At 34.2% G+C, this 21175-nt stretch overlaps 1 protein-coding gene and 1 long non-coding RNA gene across 2 annotated transcripts in view; one reads left to right on the top strand and one right to left on the bottom strand.

Moving 5' to 3' along the window:
• LOC135834790 (ankyrin repeat domain-containing protein 6-like) overlaps nucleotides 1–15218 on the top strand; it is a 92538-nt gene extending 77320 nt beyond the window's left edge. Inside the window, exons 7-11 of the mRNA XM_065348756.1 lie at nucleotides 4914–5012; nucleotides 5150–5296; nucleotides 9964–10260; nucleotides 10350–11013; nucleotides 14958–15218. Coding sequence (XP_065204828.1) covers nucleotides 4914–5012; nucleotides 5150–5296; nucleotides 9964–10260; nucleotides 10350–11013; nucleotides 14958–15082 — 1332 coding nt within the window. The 3' untranslated portion in view covers nucleotides 15083–15218. The remainder of the gene's footprint in view (nucleotides 1–4913; nucleotides 5013–5149; nucleotides 5297–9963; nucleotides 10261–10349; nucleotides 11014–14957) is intronic.
• LOC135834791 (uncharacterized) overlaps nucleotides 1–15970 on the bottom strand; it is a 104231-nt gene extending 88261 nt beyond the window's left edge. Inside the window, exons 1-2 of the long non-coding RNA XR_010556763.1 lie at nucleotides 15890–15970; nucleotides 15580–15768 (exon numbers count right to left, since the gene is read on the bottom strand). This is a non-coding gene — a long non-coding RNA (uncharacterized LOC135834791). The remainder of the gene's footprint in view (nucleotides 1–15579; nucleotides 15769–15889) is intronic.
• Nucleotides 15971–21175: the final 5205 nt, after the last annotated feature.

Here is a 21175-nt window from a genome sequence, read left to right as displayed (position 1 = left end):
GTTATAACGACGGGACGAATCGAGTTTGTCGATTGAAAAGCAGCTTGTACGGTTTAAAACAAGCACCACGGTGTTGGAATGCTCGATTCCATGCTTTCCTGCTAAAACTCGGATTCGTACAAAGTAAAGAAGATCCCTGCGTTTACATCTTCTACGTAAAGCGAAATGGGAAAATTCGAAAACTCATTCTCGCTTTATACGTTGACGACGGACTGGCATCATCAGATGACGAAGAACTGATGGATGCATTTATCAACGCGTTACAGTCCGAATTCAAGATCGTCTCGAGAACAGCTGACCAGTTCCTTGGTATTCGAATATCTCGATCTTCGAACGGAGATATCTCCTTGGACCAATTGCTGTATATCGAGAAAATTACGAAGCGATTCGGAATGGCTGGCTGTAAGTCAGTAGATACTCCGATAGTAAAACGATCTACGACATCAGACATCGAGAAAACGTCTGATTTTCCCTACCGATCAGCAGTTGGCGCGCTGCTGTACGTCGCCAGAGGTACTCGATTCGATATTTCATACGCAGTTGGCGTATTATCGAGATCCCTGGAAAATCCATCACCCGAAGATGTGAGCTGTTTGAAGCGTGTTATTCGTTACTTGAACGGTACGATAAACTTCAAGTTGGTGTACAAATCCGATCCAACTGTCAAACAGCTAGAATGTTACAGTGACTCAGATTTCGCTGGCTGTCCTACTACATCTCGATCGACAACCGGCGTTCTGATCAAGTATGCTGACGCGGCGATTTCCTGGATCAGCAAACGACAGCAGTTGGTCGCTGACTCGAGTTGCGAAGCCGAATTAATCGCCGCTAACGAAGCATCGAAGGAGACTATCTGGATTTCGAGATTATTTCGAGAATTAATCGATCTGTCCGACATTCCTGTGTTATTGGTGGATAACGAAAATGCCATTCGAATAGCCGAGAATGTCGAATTTCATAGCAGAACGAAGCATATCCAGAGAAAATACTTCTTCATCCATGACCGAATTCGAGCAAAAATGATCGATGTTCAGCATATTCGAACTGAACAGCAATTGGCTGATATACTGACGAAGCCGTTGCCATGTCCAAGATTGTCAATCTTGCGAGAACAATCTGGATTGACATCATCAATTGTTTAGATCATTTGTTTCGATAATTCTCGAATTAGGGAAAGTGTTAAAAAAATGAGCAAATTCGCGTAATTATTTGTATTCGATTTTTTCGTTGTAATTACCTGTAATTCGAGCGTTATCGAGATACATTGTATCGTTTTCGTTTCCGAGAAGTCAACAAAATCATCCGATGACTTTTGATATTTTTCTACTCGAGTATTCGTTTTTTCCATTCGAGTTTATTACGTTTTATGATCGCATTATGGCGATATTATTTTCGTTTTATTAATGTACATAGTTTTATATTATGTATTCGTATAAATACATCATTTATCTTGAATGTGCGACTCGAATTTTATTAATTAAAACGAAATTAAATCAAAATAAAATTAATGTGTAGCAAACTGCTCCAATACAATTTTACCGAATTTGAAAGCCGAAATTTGTAAATCTAATTTTAAAATCAGATTCTGGATTCAAAAAAGGCTTGCCAAAATTTGTTTCCTAATTCCAAAACCTTCCCTGAAAACTCCTTCGAAAATCCAAGGTCCAAAAATGAAATCAAGTTTCCTCTCCGCAAGAAAAGTTTCAAATGTTTTTTGCCCCAGTTGACTAATGTTTAAAATTCCGAATAATTGCTAAAAGAAAAATCTGACAAAATTTCACAAATAGTTTGACGCAGAGATTTCTTTGTGGGAGGAGGGGGAGGGAGACACAGTACCTAACCCCTCCCAAAAAAAAAAAAAAAACGTTGAAAACATCGGAAAAATTGCCATAGAAACTAAACAAATGAAAGATTTTTAACAAAATGAAAAAATATTAATATTGATAACTTTTTCAAAAAAAATTTTTAGGTCAAAATTTGGTATCCGAATACAAAATTTATCAAGGTTGACATACTGAAATTTTTGAATTATGAAACATTGAAGAGTAAAAAAAGTGATCCAAAGCTTTTTTGAAAAATTTACCAAAATTTATCCAAAAAATATTTTTTTTATAAGTAATGAAAAAATAATTTAGGTATTTCGATTTTTTTTTCTCAAAACACATTGAGAGGAGGGTGTGAAAATTAGGGACTTCAACTTCAATTTATGTCCCCCCCCCCTCCCAAAGAAGGAAATACAAAAAAAAGACCTGTTCTGACAAATAAGTTCAGTAATTCAGTGATTTTTTCATTTATTTTTTTTTTCAAGTTCTTATACCTAAGTCAGATATTTTACATCTAAACTAAAAGTCTATCTACTTTGTGTAATTGGAAATTTCAAATATTGGTCATTTTTTAAAACCTTTTGAAATGTCTGAAATGATGTCAAAAATTTATTGGATTTTTTTTTACTTTCTATACATCAAACCATAGTTTCAAAAATCTACTGGAGGCTCCAGTAATTTTCAAAAAGTCACTGGAGGCTCCAAAATGACTTGAATCCACTTGCAGTTGTCTTCAGAGGGTGTTAAAATTTAAGTGCATAGTTAATTTCAGCTTTCCATCTCCATTTGATGAAATTTTGGGGAAATTTAAAGTTTCAAAAATCTACTGGAGGCTCCAGTAATTTTCAAAAAATCACTGGAGGCTCCAAAATGACTTGAATCCACTTGAATTTGTCTTCAGAGGGTGATAAAATTGAAGTGCATAATTAATTTCAGCTTTCCATCTCCATTTGATGAAATTTTGGGGAAATTTCAAATTTTAAAAATCTACTGGAGGCTCCAGTAATTTTCAAAAAGTCACTGAAGGCTCCAAAATGACTTGAACCCACTTGAAGTTGTCTTCAGAGGGTGTTAAAATTGAAGTGCATAATTAATTTCAGCTTTCCATCTCCATTTGATGAAATTTTGGGGAAATTTCAAGTTTTAAAAATCTACTGGAGGCTCCAGTAATTTTCAAAAAATCACTGGAGGCTCCAAAATGACTTGAATCCACTTGAAGTTGTCTTCAGAGGGTGTTAAAATTGAAGTGCATAATTAATTTCAGCTTTCCATCTCCATTTGAAAAAATCTACTGGAGGCTCCAGTAATTTTCAAAAAATCACTGGAGGCTCCGAAATGACTTGAACCCACTTGAAGTTGTCTTCAGAGGGTGTTAAAATTGAAGTGCATAATTAATTTCAGCTTTCTATCTCCATTTGATGAAATTTTGAGGAAATTTCAAGTTTTAAAAATCTACTGGAGGCTCCAGTAATTTTCAAAAAATTGTTGGAGGCTCCAAAACGACTTGAAATTCACCTGTAGTCGACTTCATATGCTAGCGTGTTGAAATTAGTTTGCAAAATTAATTTCGGTGGGAATTTCGATTATCAAAAATCTGCTGGAGACTCCAGAACTGCTCAAAACGGGTTGAAACAGTTTCCAATCGATTTGGCAGGTCGAAAATAGGGTATATCCCAAATTGCAGCTTTCTAGGTCAATTTGGTAAAATTTTGATTTTTTTCTTACATTTTGGCCTTTGATTTTTGAAAAGTCACCAAAAATCGAAAAAAGCACTTGCAATTTTGACCGATGATGAATTGTTGCCTGCTCTTTCGATCTACCTTTGTACGGTTTAAAAAAAATGTTATACTAGTCCTATGTTGGAAAGCAAAATCTGCGATTTCGCCTGACCTGGCATCAAAATGGCCGCCATTTTGTAAGTAGGGCCACTTTTTTTTGAGGACAAGGGCTAGAAATGTTCCTTAGGAAGTTAGGACTCTCCCTTTAACAAAGAAGTTGTCCCGGAGGATCGGTAGAGGGGTGCAATTGATGCTTATGCGGGCCCCCCGACTAATATTATTCAACAATTTTTTTTTCAAATTTTCAACAGGAAGCGTGACAAGGATCGGACCTTACCCCGCCCCCCCTGCGCAAAAAACACCCATTTCAAAATTCATTTTAATCACGTTGATTTCGAGATTTGTACTTAATTAGACTGAACTACGAGTATACTTAATTGTTCAGCTTAATATAGAAGCATAATTTCCAAGTTTATGAAAAGAAAAAAACTTCTTCAAAAATATCGATTCAAATCAAAAATAAAATAATTTTTCCACCATAAAGCCAAGAATATCTAAAAAATATACCTACTCCCATTATTCGCAAATCTTTGAGAAAAAATTTGCAAAATTTTCCATTCACCTTGTTAATTCTTCAACACCGCGAACAATCGAAATCGCTCGAATTTCACTCGGATGAGATATCATCTCACGATACTCGTTTTTATTTACCTACACTTACCTACACAAACACATACGTGTGGGTAATCATTGGCTCGCATCGATGGCTCTTCAACATGTTACCTCTATGTAAATTTAATTACCTTACGATAACAAAGAGGAAAAAGGAACAGAGAAAAATGAGAATATAATACTACTTATTGTAAAATGTTCACTGAACAATATCGACTTGGAGAAATGACGAAGAGCTACCAGCAGCTAGCTCCGAGTTATACAAGCTGCCGAGGTTACGCACACGTTACGCAATATGAGAGCGAGAGAGAGAGAGATAAAGATTCACTCGCGAAGGAGGTGGAGGTGAATGCGAGAGGAAATGCTTTTTCGAAAGCATTTCCTAATTTCGTCGTTGCTTTTTCACTTTAATTTTATACTCGAGTAAATTTTTTTTTTATTTGCACATTTTCAAGACATGCTGCGTGATTCCATTGACGCGCTCTTTTTCACCAACAAAATACTTTGGCGTAGAACTTTCACGTCCTAGATTATACGTATACGAGGCGTCCTTTCGTTAACTTATTTGCCACCACGTTGGTGTTAATTTTTTTGTCGCCTAGCTCGAAAATTTTCTTATCTCGGTGTTTTTTTTCCACAGAATGGCGATACTGCTTTGCACATAGCGGCCGCAATGAACCGCAGAAAATTAACGCGGATTCTATTGGAGTCGAAGTGCGATAAAAGCATCGTAAATAAGGTACTATATCTTGGCTGCGTATCCACCATATTCTTCCCTTACCCCCTCGATCAGCCTATATTAGGCGTGGCTCGAGATAGAATTTTTTTTCACGGCGTTATTATAACCTCGATATGGGTTTTGTTTCATTTATACAGCAAAACGAAACAGCCGAAGCGATCGCTAGGAGAAAATCGCAAAACGAAATTCTAGATATTTTAACCAAACCACCGTCAGCTCCCAAGAAACCGAAAAATACCGCCAGCAAAGAAACCGTTACGACGAAAAAAACCAAGCATCATGAGGTAAGTTTGAAATAATTTTGAGGATGTGGCAACATTGCTTTGTTTGAAGTAGATAACTATAAATGCTTAAGATAGGTTATTTAAAAATTGAGATCACTCGATACATAATTATAAGATGCAAAAGATTAAACGTTTGAGAGAAATAATTTCATTCTATTCCCCTCTCTACCTTCTGCTTCTATGCACTTTACCTTGAATAAGCACTTTAAACGTGTAGACTAAGTAAAAAACATGAGAAAAAATTGGCATGAAAGAATTTTTCTACTTCAAACACTCAGGTTTTGACATCACTATTTTCAAAATTTGGAAATTGGTTTTCGCGTAAAATTCAGATTTCTCAGCTTCAAGAACTTGAATTTTGACATTTTCAACCATTTTGGCACAGAAATTCAAAATTTCGGTTTCCTACCTCTCCTCCATCAGGGTTAGGAGTGAAATGGACATATTTAGAATTTTTCAGCCTCAAAAACCTATATTTATCAACACCATACTTATCAATTTTTCGCACAAAACGTCAATGTTTGGGTTTTATGGCATATTATGAGTCGCATGGACGGCTAGGGAAGGAGATAGGGGTGACATTGATGAAAAACTCGATTCTACAGTAAAAATTAGTGCAGAAAGTAGCCATAATATTGTTCATCTACTGCCAACCAGGCTCAAAATTTCAAGATTTTTAAATTGTTCAAGAAATTGACTTTGGAAGAAAATTCTTGAATTTTAAAAAAAATGTATCGTGGATATTTTGAAACAAAAAAATTATCCTGAAATTTCAATACTTAGAAAAACTCAAAAAATTGCCAAAAACCTACAATTTTTTTAGGGGGGGGGGGTGTTTGTACTTGGAATATTTTTTACCTCCCAAAGTGATGAAAATTGTTGAATCAAAAAAACCTTGGAAGAACACTTATTGAAAATTCATCAAAACTCAAATAAATCCATAAAAATAATTTCAATGTACATTTTGAAAATCAAATTTCTAAGAGATTAGGAAGCCATTGGACAATTCCACAAAGTTGGCACAATAAAATAAATAATCATTAAAAAAATCAAATATTTAAAAATGAATTTTGGTTTTGAAAATATTTTGGCACCCCTTACCCTCTCAGAAGTCTGTAAAGTACCTTCACTGAAAACAATGCACTATGATAAGATCAAAATTTAGACAAATAAATACCCCGCAATAAAACATTTTTTCAGGTAAACCAAATAGGTAATTTATATTTTTTTTGCATTTCTTGACATTATGAAAAACTTAATGAAATTCATAATGATGTTGAAAAAAAAAACATAAGATGTTGTAGGAAAATATCAAATATCAGCAAAAAAAAAATACTCAAAAAACTCTGAAAAACTGTCAAAAATCTTCTTACTTAAATTTAAAAAAAAAAGAAATACTACTGAAAATTCTCAAGTTGATAAAACGTTGAAAAAGTGTTGAAAAATCATCGAAACTGAAAAAAAATTAACAAAAATAATGTCCAAAAATAATCTCGAGAGAAATCACTGCAAAAAATCATTTCTCTTGAAATTTAGAAGGAATTTCGTTCTAAAAAATATTCTGATATCCCCTTTCCCCCTCAGTATGATGAAAATGGATCATTATATAAGATCAAATTTGAACCAAAAACCATAAGATTCAAAAATTTTCCACTTTGTAGTTTTTTTTTCATCATTTAAAAGGTTTGGAAAAATTATTTGGAATGTTCAAAGCTATGAATTGCATAATTGTGTTGAAAAAAAAACATGAAATTCTACCAAAAAAATGAAAATCAACAAGAAATTAAGTATCCCAAAAAACTCTGAAAATATTTTTAGAAAACTTTTTGATTATTTTTGAAAAAAAAACTATAAAAATTATCAAGTTGATACAACGCTGGAAAAGTAGATATTAAAAATTTATCAGATGTGAAAAAAATCTACGTGTAAAAATAATCTTCAATTATTCTAAAAATCTAAAATATGAAAAATTAGGAATAGAAATTCAAAAATACTAGCTGCAGAAACGTTCGATGCAAAACACAATTTTTTGGGCAAGGGAAGGCTAGAATCGAGTAGAATGATTATACGTATTTAGAACTGACAATTCGATGAAAAAAAATCAAACATTTTGGAAAAATAAATAAGAAATTTTTTTTTAAAGAAGAAGAAAAATGTAAATTTATGAAATCAGAATTTGGTTTGAAGCCCAAGGCAAGGCAGGACTCAAACTCAATATTTTCTAAAAAAAAGCAACTTGAGTAGATACCCTAAAAAATTCAAAAAAATAACCAAAAAGGGATTAAGACCAAAAAAGTTACAAGATGTGCACTATACATTTTAATGCAGAAAAAAAACACAAAAAAAAGTCAGAACATTAATCATTTGAGTAATATGTTGAAAAAAGTACTTTTTATCAATTAGACTCAAAAAATGATACTTTTTCTTTTCAAACATTTATCAGAAAAGTGAGACCATTTCGAAATTTTTTGGTAGTAAAGTAAAATTTTTGGCAATTTTGGGCGAAACAGAAAAAAAAGCAAGATTTTGACAATTTCAGCAAAAAGTAGCCTCTGGCAGAAAAGCGACAATTTTAAGAATTTTTGGTAACTGTAAATTTTTTAAAATAATATTTAGCAATTGAGTGATGATTTTTGGCAATTATTTGCATTTTCAAGGAAAAAAGCAAAAGTTTTTAGCAATTTGGAAAAAGGGCCATTCCATGTCAACTCGACCAACGTTTTTGAGTCATGTCTTTCGATTTCGCTCAATTTTTTTTACAATATAAACCCATCCAGTAAGTAAGAAGCCAGCTATTAATTTGGTCCCAGCTCCCTCAGAGGGCAGGTGGGGGGGGGGCTTCCATTATTTTCACATTGTCTCGAGGTACTCGACTTCAGCAGCCCATTTCTCCAAAACTATGATACTTTGATCAAAACTGATTTCATAGTTCGAAAGGGCATTGCATTTAAAACTTTTTAAGCATTTTAAAATTTTCAAAAGTTGAACGTTGAACTTTCAAATTGAAAGTTCAAATTTCAAAATGGCGCTGGAAATGGGGGCTACCATTTAAAATTTTGAAAAAATTTCCATAGTTGTACCTTTCAATTCTTTTTTGAAATATTCAAGTTTCGAGATGTGATCTCTTAATGGAGAGGGAGAACCCCCACCTCCCATTTTGAGCGAAAATTTCAAAAGAAAATCTGGGGCATGTGATGTATCGAATTCTATGTTTCTGATGACACTAAACACGAATATGACGTCAGATTTTTGATAGGACCTCATCCATGGCCCCCAAGCGCCTCCCCAAAGGGGTTAAAAGTTCAAAAAAGTGTTTTGTACGTGCGACACGTGAAATAGTGTATGTTTTTGGTGACGCTGAACACGAATATGACGTCAGATTTTTGATTGGACCCCATCTCCACGGCCCCCCGCACCTCCCCAAAGGAAGTAACCCCAAAAAAAAAGATTACTTTCATGTGACTGTGACACATAAAATAGTATGTTTTCGATATTGCTGAACACGAATATAGCCATAGTTTTTTGAATCGACCTCACCCATGGCCCCCAGAACCTCCCCCCATAGGTAAAAGTCCAATAAAATTGTTGGGGGCCGTGGATGGGGTCCATTCAAAAATCTGACGTCATATTCGTATTCAGCGTCACCAAAAACATAGGATTCGATATATCACATGCCCCAGATTTTCTTTTGAAAGTTTCGTCCAAAATTGGGGGTGGGGGTGTTCCCCATCCATTAAGAGATTCCATCTCAAAACTTAGATATTTCAAAAAAGAATCAAAAGGTACATCTATGGAAATTTTTTCAAAATTTTAAATGGTAGCTCCCACTTACAGCGCCATTTTGAAACTTGAACTTTCAACTTTTAAAAACTTTAAAATGCTTAAAAAGTTCTAAATGCAATGCTCTTTCAAACTGTGAAATCAGTTTTGATCAAAGTATCATAGTTTTGGAGGAATGGGCTGCTGATGTTGAGTACCTCGAGACAATGTGATAATAATGGAAGCTCTCCCACTTGCCCCCTTACGGGGCTGGGACCAAACTAATTGCGGGGTTCTTACTTACTATAGATAGGTATATATTGTAAAAAAAATTTGAAAGAAATCGAAAGACATGACTCTCAAAATCGCCTTTTTTTGGTTGAGTTGACATGGAATGACCCTTAATGTAGAAAAAAAAAACAAAAAAAGTCAGAACATTAACCATTTGAATATGTTGAAAAAGGACCTCCAATTAGAGTCAAAAAATGCTACTTTTTCTTTCCAAATTTTTATCAGAAAAGTAAGAGCATTTCGAAATTTTTTGGTAGTAAAGCAAAATTTTTGGCAATTTCGGGCAAAACAGGAAAAAAAGCGAGATTGTGACAATTTTAGCGAAAAGCAGTCTCTGGCAAAAAAGCGACAATTTTGAGAATTTTTGGCAAATCTGAAATTTGTAAAATAATGTTTAGCAATTGAGTGAGGCTTTTTGGCAATTCTTTGCATTTTCAAGGAAAAAAGCAAATTTTTTTAGCAATTTGGAAAAAGCGAGGATTTTTGAAAAATTTTACCCAAAGATAGGGCTTCGTGTAAATTATGCACTCGTAGATAACATTTTTTTCATCTCACAAACTGCTACAAAAATTCGTCCAAATTTTGATCCAGCTCTAATCACACCTTCACTTTCACAGACTGTCACCAAATCAACCAGTAAACCTCACGCAAGTCATAAAAAACTCGCAGCAGCAGCGGCGGCGGCGGCGGCGGCAGCGACAACAACAACAACTGTACCTAAAGGGGCCGCAGCGGCTGCAGCAACAGCAGCAGGAGCCCCAACAGGTAACGTTGCCATACCATGGTCTCCTTATGGCTGCCATTATTATCCGGACAGCACGGATTTCCCAGAACCAAATTTAGACTCGTTACCTCCAGAACCTTTGCAAAAGGGTGAACAATACTACCTCGATTTGGCTGGAAACATTCGAAAAGTAAGTTCTTCAGCAATCTTTACAATATTGTCCAAGCTTTTGACTTTCGAGCAACTCCTCACATTGTTCTTTTTTTCTTCCATCTGCAGGGTCCAGTAGGTGTGGGGTATTCGTGCTACTGCGCACCATTCTTCCACGAGCTCGAATCGCGTATAGAGAAAAAGGCTAAAAAAATCAAGAAACAACTCCATCGAACCGAGGACGCAATAAATAAACGTCTAAACACCTTGGAATACTGTATCAGCGGCCAATACACCGGCAACAAACCAGGAGGAGGTTCGGAGGGTACATGTGCAAATACCACCGTCATCCCTAATCCAGCGCACATGCCACTATGTCAAACCCGCAGCTTCGATTCGGTTTTCGATTCGAATAGGCCTGCATCCGAACAACTTGCTGCTTCGGTGGGTGACGACGAAGATACTGCTCGGCCAAGTATGCCGTACTTTACACACAATCCGAACCCCGGAGGAGGCGAGAAATCGCTGAGTAAGCATACGAATACTTCAGACACTTCTAGTCCGTGTTGTCAGCAAGACACTGCGAGTAGTTCGAGGCGCAAGTATTTCTCTTCGGCGGGATGCTTGGATACCAACACCAATATCAATCTGTGGCAGAATACCAGGCTGCAGGATGCCGATAGCTGTGAATCTAGCGACGAAGATGGCGAAAAAGTTGATATACCTTGTAACGATTCGGGGTATAGTACGAAGATGTGCAGCAATTCTCAAGGGCCTTCGCCTTCGTTATCTGGTAAGCATGTTTTCCACACTATGGATTGCACCATTTTATACGTAGAATGGGGTAGATTCGGTTTATTCGCGCAGAATTGCTGATATTTGTATACGTAGACTACAGTATGATCCAAAAGTTTTATAAATTTTTAATGAGTGATGGAAGCAAAATGAATGGACTAGAAGTGTTATCTTTAAATTGAGAAACATAGTTGACCTTCTTTGAAACAGGTTACTAAGAATCATTCAAATTTTTTATTTTCATCTCCAACTCATTGTTCTGAAACGAACCAACTCGTAGTACAAAATTTTTATTTCGAAACCAAAAAATCAGTTCAAAACGTACATGAAATTTACTTGAAAACTAAAAGAGTTTACCCCCCCCCCCTCAGCCATTAAATTTTATCGTTCTAAAACTGATATTTTTTTCAAACCATACCAAAATAAAAAACAAAAAAGGAAGCAAATTTGTATGTTAAAGAACAAACAAATATTTCAATCTTAAATTTTCACAATTAAGGTGGAAATTTAATTTAAAAAATTATACGAGTATAATGTCCTCAAAATGAAATTTTTTCAGAAAATTTCGAATTAATTTTCTACAAAAATCTTTGCTTAAAGGAAAATCTAAGGGTTTACTTCTAAGATGCCAAGAATACAACTTCAATTCAAATTGAAATGTTACATCAATGCCTGAATAAAAGGCCATCGTGATTGAAATTTTTGACTTCAATTTTAAATTTTAATTTTAAATTAAATTCGAATATTTTATAGGTAATCAAAGGTTGGTAAAACTGATGCTTTATAAGATTTTTTTCAAGTTGCCTAAACTTGTGTAGATTTTCCATTACAAACTTTCCACATTTTCAGTGGCACAAAATTATTTCTCTTGGTCCTTATAGCTTACCTATTTAATTTTCAAAATAAGGACATCCTTCACAGACATTTTCTTATTTTTGCAGCAAAGTGAGAATTATTACAATTTCTGACAAAATAACCAATTTTGGTGACTTTTCCTGAAATTATTATTTCAGCAAAAACCGGTTCATGGGGGAATTTCTGGCAAAAAAGTGAGATTTTAGGTCACTTTGGGTGAAAATTGAGATTTTTGTGATTTTCATTGTTGTCAATTTTAAAAAAAAATAAGAATTCTCAAACATTTTTCAGAAAAAAGCAAGATTTTGACAGTTTTAGTCAAATTTGCAGGACTTTTTGGGGAGTTTTTGACAAAAAAGCGAGACCTTTGAATGATTCTTGAAAAAAGTGAAATTTTTTTGTCAAAAAACAAAGTTTTGTCGATTTTAGCAGAAAGCAGGACTTTTTGGTAATCATTGGCAAAAAAAAAATTGTTCTTGGAATTTTTGTGAAAAAAGCGAGACTTATTGCAACTTTTTTGTTTGGTAGAAAAACGAGATTTTTGGGCAATTTTTGGAAGAAAAATGAAATTTTTAAGCAAGTTTGCAAAAAAGCGACAATTTTTTGTCAAAAAACAAGAAATAAAATTCAGTTTTAAACTGTACACAGGGTGTCCCAAAAATCCACAAAACGTAGTTTTTTCAAATTTTTACTACCCTAACTAACCTCATTATCTGCCTAAATGAAATGAAAAAGATGAATTCAATTCCATGCATAAGTAGGTATTGCATTTCAATGCGGTTCAATTGAACAATGAACTTTTGGAACCGGTTTCATGGTTTATTTTGACAAAAAGTATAAAAAAAAAATAACTTTTTCTTTGAAACAGAATTTAGATATTTTGACCCCTCCTGTACAATCATCATTGAGAAAAAAATTCCAATCCCTATTTTAGGGAAATCACAAATTACTTGAACATCAATTTCATGTAGTCAATCCTGAGAAACCAGTTTCAAAAACTGATGATTCATTCAAACCACAATATCTTAACCTGTCCGTCTATTTATCAAGAAATCAATGACAAACCAGAGTAAAATCAAACCTGGGAAACCAGTTTCAAAAATTGATGATTCATTCAAGCCACAATAAATTTAACGTGCTCATTTGTGAATAAATCAATGAAAAACCAGTTCAAAAACAAACCGGGAACAAAACCAGTTTTAGAAAATTGATGCTTCGATCGTTTGAATGCATATTAATTGAGAAATTGTTGCCAACCGGTTCAAAGTCAAATCCAAAACACTAATTTTATAAATATAATGAATTAATGATTCATTCAAGTTATACTAAATTCATATGCCTGTCTATTTAAAAAAAAAGATTGGAAACCGGTTCAAAGTCAAACCCAAGAAACTGGTTTGGAAAAAATATTGACTTCTTCAAATTGCATTAAATCCTGATGCTTTTTCTAGGAAAAATGACCAACAACCGGTTCAAAATCAAATCTAAGAAACCGGTTTCAAAAATTAACAATTCGTCGAAGTTGCACAAAATTTGCCAGATCATGTGACTATTTATTGAAAAATAAGAAGAAACTGGTTTACATTCAACGTTATGAAACTGGTTTCAAAAATTGACCATTCATTCAAGTCACGTTGAATCCGCGATTGATTAAAAAACGATTGACAACCGGTTTACAAAATTACTGAATCGTTGAAGGCACATTGAATCGATAAGTCTGTTCTAAAGGAAATGGTGGACACGTTTATTCAAAAAAAAAAAAAAAAAAAGGCAATGATTGGAAACCGGTTTAAAGTTGAACCCAAGAAAGTGGGTTGGGAAAAATATTGAATGATTCAAATCGCATAATTCGCGGATGCTTTTTCTATGAAAAAAGACCAACAACCGGTTCAAAATCAAATCCAAGAAACTGGTTTCAAAAATCAACAATTCGTTGGATCGCACAAAATTTGCCAGATCATGTGACTATTTATTGAAAAATAAGAAGAAACTGGTTTCCAATCAACATTATGAAACTGGTTTCAAAAATTGACCATTCATTCAAGTCACGCTGAATCCACGATTGATTAAAAACCGATTGACAACCGGTTTACAAAATTACTGATTCGTTCAAGGCACATTGAATCGATAAGTCTGTTCTAAGGGAAATGGTTGACACGTTTATTTAAAAAAAAAAAAAATGATTGGAAACTGGTTCAAAGGTTGAACCCAAGAAACTGGTTTGGGAAAAATATTGAATAATTCAAATTGCATAATTCGGATGATTTTTCTATGAAAAATGACTAACAACCGGTTCAAAATCAAATCTGAGAAACCGGTTTCACAAAATTAATGATTCATTGGAGTCGCACTGAATTTGCCAGAAGCCAGATCACATGAATATTTATCGAATAATAAGAAGAAACTGTTTTCCAGTCAACCCTATGAAACTGGTTTCAAAAATTGGCCATTCATTCGAATCACATCTAATCCATGATTGATTGAAAAACGATTGACAACCGGTTTAAAAAATTACCGATTCGTTGAAGGCACATCGAATCGATAAGCCTGTTCTAGGGGAAATGTTTGACGACCAGTTTAAAGTCAAATCCAAGAAACTGGTTTGAAAAATTGATGATGCATTTGAGTTGCACTGAATTTACGAGATCAGGGGTCAATTTTCAAGCAATAAGCTGAAACTGGTTCCAAATCCAAACCCTTTGATTACCTGTACATTATAGTTTTTCTAAAATTGTTGATTGTAAGTAGCATTGAATCCATATGATTCATTGACAACTGGTTCAACGTTGAACCTGGATAATCGGTTTTGAAAATTCATGATTCATTCGAGTTGCGTTGAATTCAAGCGTCTATTTATTGAGAAATACTAGACAACCTTTTCAAAGTCAAACCTAGAAAACCGGTTCCAAAAACTGGTGATCTGATTCGAGCTGCAATAAGCAGTATTTTTTGTTTGTGGAATAAAAACCCAACATTTTTCTCGATCACTTTCATCACTCTTACGAAATTCATCACAAAAACATGAGAACTTCTGACTCGTATGGTACCTATTGAAACCTATCTAATGGTTAATTTTATGCTTCACAGGTCGATTGGAAAACGACGGCTTATTATCAGTCACACCGTCTCAAGAAGAAAAACACCTCGAACAGATCCATTCTTACGTTACAAGCTTTCAGAATATGACCATTAAGCAAGCCAGTATGGTATAGAAATAAGCCCCCTACATATTTTTTTTGTCTATCTCTCTTGTACGAGTATATGGTACTAAAGTATTGTTATAATTTTTCTCCCTCTTTCTCTTATTTTTTTTATATTTATTAAATATATATTTTTTTCTTTTTGCTACTCGCTTCTTTAAGTATAATTTCGTGATTTACCGCAGCAGTCCAACACTCAACAGCCAGCATTTTCGTTACGTAATTTAGGACACGACGACGCGACGACTCAACGTCAGCAGCGAATGCGAATGCGATGGCCTATGGTAAACGATTTTACAAGCAGAAAGCATTCTACTTTTATCGGTCTAGCTCTCGTACATATCAAATGAATTCGCAATTCGTACCTACCTGTGTAATTTAACAACAAACCGAATACATTATTCATTAGAGGAGGTATTTTCGCTATTTTAAATTTACATCGTACGTCTACGTATACTAACGTTAGCATGTAGCATAATGCAGCATCATAGAGTTCTCATTCTACATACCTGATTCAGACGTTGTCGTCTCCACTCTATGTCGATCTGCTTGGTAAAATTTCCAGTCCATGATGCACACAGCTCCAAGTTGAAGAAATCAACTACCGTAAGGCTCACCATAGACATAACCCAATTACGATAATTGTTTCACAGCTCATTACCGTATTCGTTTCAATTCGACGTCGACATCTTGACACCCTGTAAAACAAAAAATAAATAAACGTCTAATAATTTTCAATGAAAAATACGAAAAAAAAAAAAAAAGTTACACAAACACACAGACTTATATAGGTATTTCTCACGCCATTTCAATACCTACTTGCGAGAGAAATGTAAAAATACACGAGCAAGAACATATCTACACAGAGAGAAAAACGACGTAATAAAATGCATGAATGAATATGACACTCTCGGAAGAGAGAAATTTTCATCTCTTTGATGTTGGTCGTCATCGTCGTCATAATCGCTATATAGGTACACGCTTCTGTAACTTTGTATCGTGTATTGCACCAACCTATTACCCATCATATTTCTTTTATGTGTGCTATTAATGGGTCTATAGAACTTCTTCCTCTCTTGTACCTACCTCCAACCTATGTATGTAAAAACAACAATCGTATAATCCTCTAATTGCGAAACGTTACACTCGACAACGTTTACTTACTCATACAGCAGATTAACTAATGAAGTGTTTATTCTCATTATAATGCTGCTGAGTTGAGGAAAATTTCACACTGGGTAGGTAAAGCTATACCTACCTACTTGGATTTCAAATTCAAAGCACATACTGGAATGTTTCGCACCCCCCTCACCCCCTTCCCCTTCACTCGAGATCAAATGTATGTATATTTGTGAATTTATAACAAAGAGATCGTGTACATCTGTATTAATACTCCTCTCATTTTTTCAGTTCTCGTTGTTGTTGGATACAAATAATGCTCGGAAAAATCATCGAGTAATTGATAAAGTGTCGAGGAAAAAAAAAAACTTTAGTGATTCGGTTTCCACGATACGAACAAATCAAACGGAACGTATACCTAAAGATCAAAGAATGCGGTGTGCTCGCATTGTCATTATGTATTATTTTTTTTTTATTCCAACGAATATGAGAATTATGAGAAATGAAACAATATTCACAATAGTACGACGACTGATACATTGTTTGTTATGCAGGTGTAGGTTGGAGATATACGTTAGCGTGTGATTATTTCAAAGCTATAAGTCTCTGTCTTACGTGTACCAGCTGTTTAGAAGTTCGAGCAGATAGGTAGGTAGGTATATAGTGTTTGCATAATGCGATTTTTTTTTTCATTATTTTGCGAACGTAGATATGTCTGATGACGTTTCAATGAATGTTGAAGCGAGCTTCGATGAAAAAATTGACGGATTTTGACGAACTTCTGTACTTGAATTAATTTCAATCTCGAAGATTGCCCTTACACAAAGAGACAAAGTGAGGATGGAGGCATGATGGAGGTATGGAACTTATCAGCGATTTGAAAAATATAAATATTGGAGGATTTTAGATTGCGAAAGATGTATTAGAACTCAACTTTTGATAATGAGTGTAGGGGCAGCTCAATAAAAATTTTCATTTTTAATTAAAAATATCTCTCAGAAAAAATTGGAGCTTCGGAGGTAGGTACCACCGGAGAGGATATGAGTTCCCAAAGAAAAACGTATTTTTGAAAAATTTGTGTTTTTTTTCGCTTCAGTTTATACACTACAGGTGTTTCAGAAAAAATAGCCCAGTTCCAAAAAGCAGTATTTGAGATTCTGCGTCGACTTGAGCTGTTCCTGTTGAAATCCAAGTCCATTTTTAGGGTTCTACTGAGCGATTGAAAATCTGCAGTAAATCCGATGTTTTAACATAATTAATGTGAAATACCTATGTACTTATTTGGGAAGGAAAATATTTTCAAAACACGAATTTATTGAAAAATATACGATTTGCCAATTTTCAACTACTCCAGTGGAACATAAAAAGTGGTTTTCGGTTTTGATGGAAAAAGACTAGGTGGACCCAAAATCCCGTCAAGTACTATGTTTTGGAATTGGACCACTTTTGAGTAGGCACAAAAGCGAATGCAACCATACGATTTTTTTGCAAATGCTTTCTTTTTAAAGGTACATAAACATATATCACCCCTCTAGAACGTTCTCCGAAGCTAATTTTTTTTGATTAACTTTCAACTTGAAGTGAAAATCTTCACTGAATTTGGTCAAAATCTTTCTACTTTTTTTTCACGAGCCACCCTAATGACCATCTTTGGATGTTCCGAACTGGTTTTTCTCAACTTGTGGGTCATTCCACGTCAATTCGACCAAAAAGTGGTAAGGAGGGGGGGGGGGTCGGCGATTTTTTTGAAATTTTTTCTGTGGAAAGACCTTCTGAAGAGATGACCAATTGCGCAAATCGCAGCCCTTTGGGCCTTTTTAAAGGCTGCCAGGGGTTGTCAAAGTTTTCAGTGAACTTGAAATAACTATCATCCATTTCAGCAGTAGATTACTCGATAATTACGATACCTAGTTACCTACCGAAATGGATTTTTTTCCAATAGGTAGAATCAGTGTTGTCACTTTTTTTCGTACGAAAAATTAGCTCGAAAAGTTTCAAAACGTAGTTTTCATATCATTCCGACTCTCATCAATACTGAAAAAAATACTTATATTATGGACAAGTTTTCATGCTGAATAACATATTAAAAAATTGGTACCTATGGCATTATGTCATAAAGTCAATTTTAAAAAAATGGAAAGTTTGCGAAAAAAACACGATTTTTACTTTAAAACACGAAAAAAAGTTTTGAGTGGTGAAGTTGACCCATTTGACCTCTACTTTTACGTATCCGTTGAAAAAGTTGAAAAACCCCTTTCACTCAATGGAATGAACTCATCAAAAAAAAAATCAAAATTCGAAAAAATTCAAAAAATAAACGAATTTTAATTTTTTTGCTATGAGTGTGATTTTTATCAACTTTTTTTATGAAATACGTCAGAAAGAGGTCAAAATAAGACAACAGAATAAATTTAAACTTTTTTTGATGTTTGGAATTGAAAATTGAATTTTTTTGAATTTTGATTTTTTGTGATGAGTTCATTTCATCGAGTGAGAAGCGCTTTTCAACTTTTTCAACAGAAAAGGAAAATAGAGGTCAAATGGGTAAACTCCACCACTCAAAACTTTTTAAAAATGTTTTAAATAAAAAAATTGAATTTTTTCGCAAACTTTTCTTTTTTTTTAAATCAACTTTTCGACATAATGCCATACCAATTTTTTAATATGTTGTTCAGCATGAAAAGTTGTCCGTAATTTATTTTTTTTCGGAATTTTTGAGAGTCTGAACGATATGAAAACTACGTTTTGAAACTTTTAGAGCTAATTTTTCGTACGAAAAAAAGTGGCAACACTGATTTTTATGATATTACCAAAAAGCTTTTCAAAACCCCTGACTATGGGAAAATGTTCCATTTTGGTAGGTATCGCGGTTATCGAGTAATCTACTGCTGAAATGGATGATATTTCAGGTTCACTGAAAACTTTGACACCCCTTTGCTGCCTTTAAAAATGGACTGCAGGGCTGCGATTTGCGCCATTGGTCATCCCTTCGGAAGGTCTTTCCACACGAAAAATTTCAAAAAAAATCGCCGAACCCCCTTACCACTTCTTGGTCTAATTGGCGCGGAATGACTCAGATAAATAGATTACGTCGTTCAATACAATTCGATAAAAAATAAAAAATAAACGTGTCGTTTTAGGTAAATTGAAATTGAAAAAAATAAAATAAAAATAAAATTCGAAAGAACCCAACAGAAGTATTATAATCACTAGAAGGTTCCCGTGGCACTTGAAAATATTTTCGACGGTTTGCGGTGACTTCCAAGATGTTCCAGTTTTTTAGTTTTTGTTTTGAAGTTGATACAGTCCCAAGTGAGGGGGGGGGGGGAGAAAGGGTGTGAAACTTAAAAAACCGCAGTGTCGCGGAATTACGCCTTTCTACTCGTACATCATCGTACATTTGAAACTATACTTGGACGTACAGGGTGCTCGGGAATTGTTTGCCAAAATTCAACTGTAGATAGTACCTACTCCTACTCGAGGAGACGAACAAAAAACGTTATAATAACTGGTTGCTCATCTTGTTTAGTTCGAGCACCTAGTTTACTCAAGTAACAGATCACAAAGAAATATTCGTGGCCATTTCAAATTTAATTTCAGGTAAAAAAAAAGTACACACATCCAACAATATTTTTTCTTGTTCCTAAAACATTATTTATTCTTATTTCTCATCATCAAAAACTGAACATTTGCCCCTTCAATTAGAATAAATACCTACAGACATTGCAGAAGATTGGAAGTTGAGTCGGATAAGTTGCTTATTTCTGCGTATCAGGCGTTAATTTGGCGAAATTTATTTTTGCGAAATTTAATTACCCACTGGTCTGTTTGTCCGAAAAAATGTACGAAGAGAGAGTTGCTGTCGCACGAGAAAATTTTAGGAAATTTAAATCTCAACTTCATATTTTGCTTCGCTCGAAAATTTCTGTACGGAGTTTTGAAAAGAATGAATGATATTTTTGACAAAACTGCTGCTACGCTGTGAAACTTTTAGTTGTGCCTTTTTTAAAAATATTATTTAAAAAACCTGCAGTATTCAATATTCATACGCTCTCGTAATAGTATTGTCATTGATCAATGGTATTGTAATCTGATGAAATAATAAAAACAAAAATCTTAACCACATCAGATCTAGCGTTTTTTATCTTATCTTCTCAGCATCATTATTAGTCGAAAAACAAAAATCCGAAACAGGAAACTGGCATGCCTAATAGTAAGTTCACCATGTAACAATTTTTTTGTAGGTACGAATGTTTCAAATGTGAATAGATGAACTTGTGTTTCGCAACAATTTTGCAAATATGTAGCTTAGATACGTCAGGAAAAAATCACCACCAGCAGAATTTTCAGGTGCTGAAATTCATTTGTTGATTTTTGGAGAAATTTTTACAGATTCAAATATTGCTATGCTCACTTCTCAAAAAAAATAAAACAAAAAGATCAAATTGAGGTACTTACCAACTAAAATACTGAAATTTGGTTTTGACTCTCTATTTTCAACTTCTCGAGTCGTTTTGTGGTGGTTTTGATTTTTTTGAGCGGTATTTATGCACAGGCAACTTAGGCAGCTGCCTAGGGCTGCAAATTTTCGGAGGCAGTAAATTTTGAAGCGTTTTCATCTCGATTTTTACGATTTTTTTTATATTTCTAAATTGAAGGGCGGTTTTCCAAAAGTGGATAAGTCAAGTTTTTTGAAAATTTATTTTTTCATGTCATTGTGTTCTATAGGTCGTATCTCACCTATTTAATGCCTAACCTACCCAAAATACCTATTTACCTACGCACAATCCAGCTTTTCTGTAAGTTGCGGATTGCAATCGTTTTTCCAAAACGCAATAATGTCATGATTACTTCGTTTTCGTCACTTTTATAGCCAAAATAGAGCTGCGAATATGGTTTTTTAATAGATAGTACTGTAATATGTACTATATTTTCATTTTTATTTTATTGCCAAAATGCTGATACATTTTTTTTTAAATGATAGTG

Source organism: Planococcus citri, chromosome 2 (genome assembly GCF_950023065.1).
Source record: "Planococcus citri chromosome 2, ihPlaCitr1.1, whole genome shotgun sequence".
NCBI classification, from domain to species: domain Eukaryota; kingdom Metazoa; phylum Arthropoda; class Insecta; order Hemiptera; family Pseudococcidae; genus Planococcus; species Planococcus citri.
Note: the sequence above shows the minus strand (reverse complement) of the source record. Positions and strands in the feature narration are given on the sequence as shown.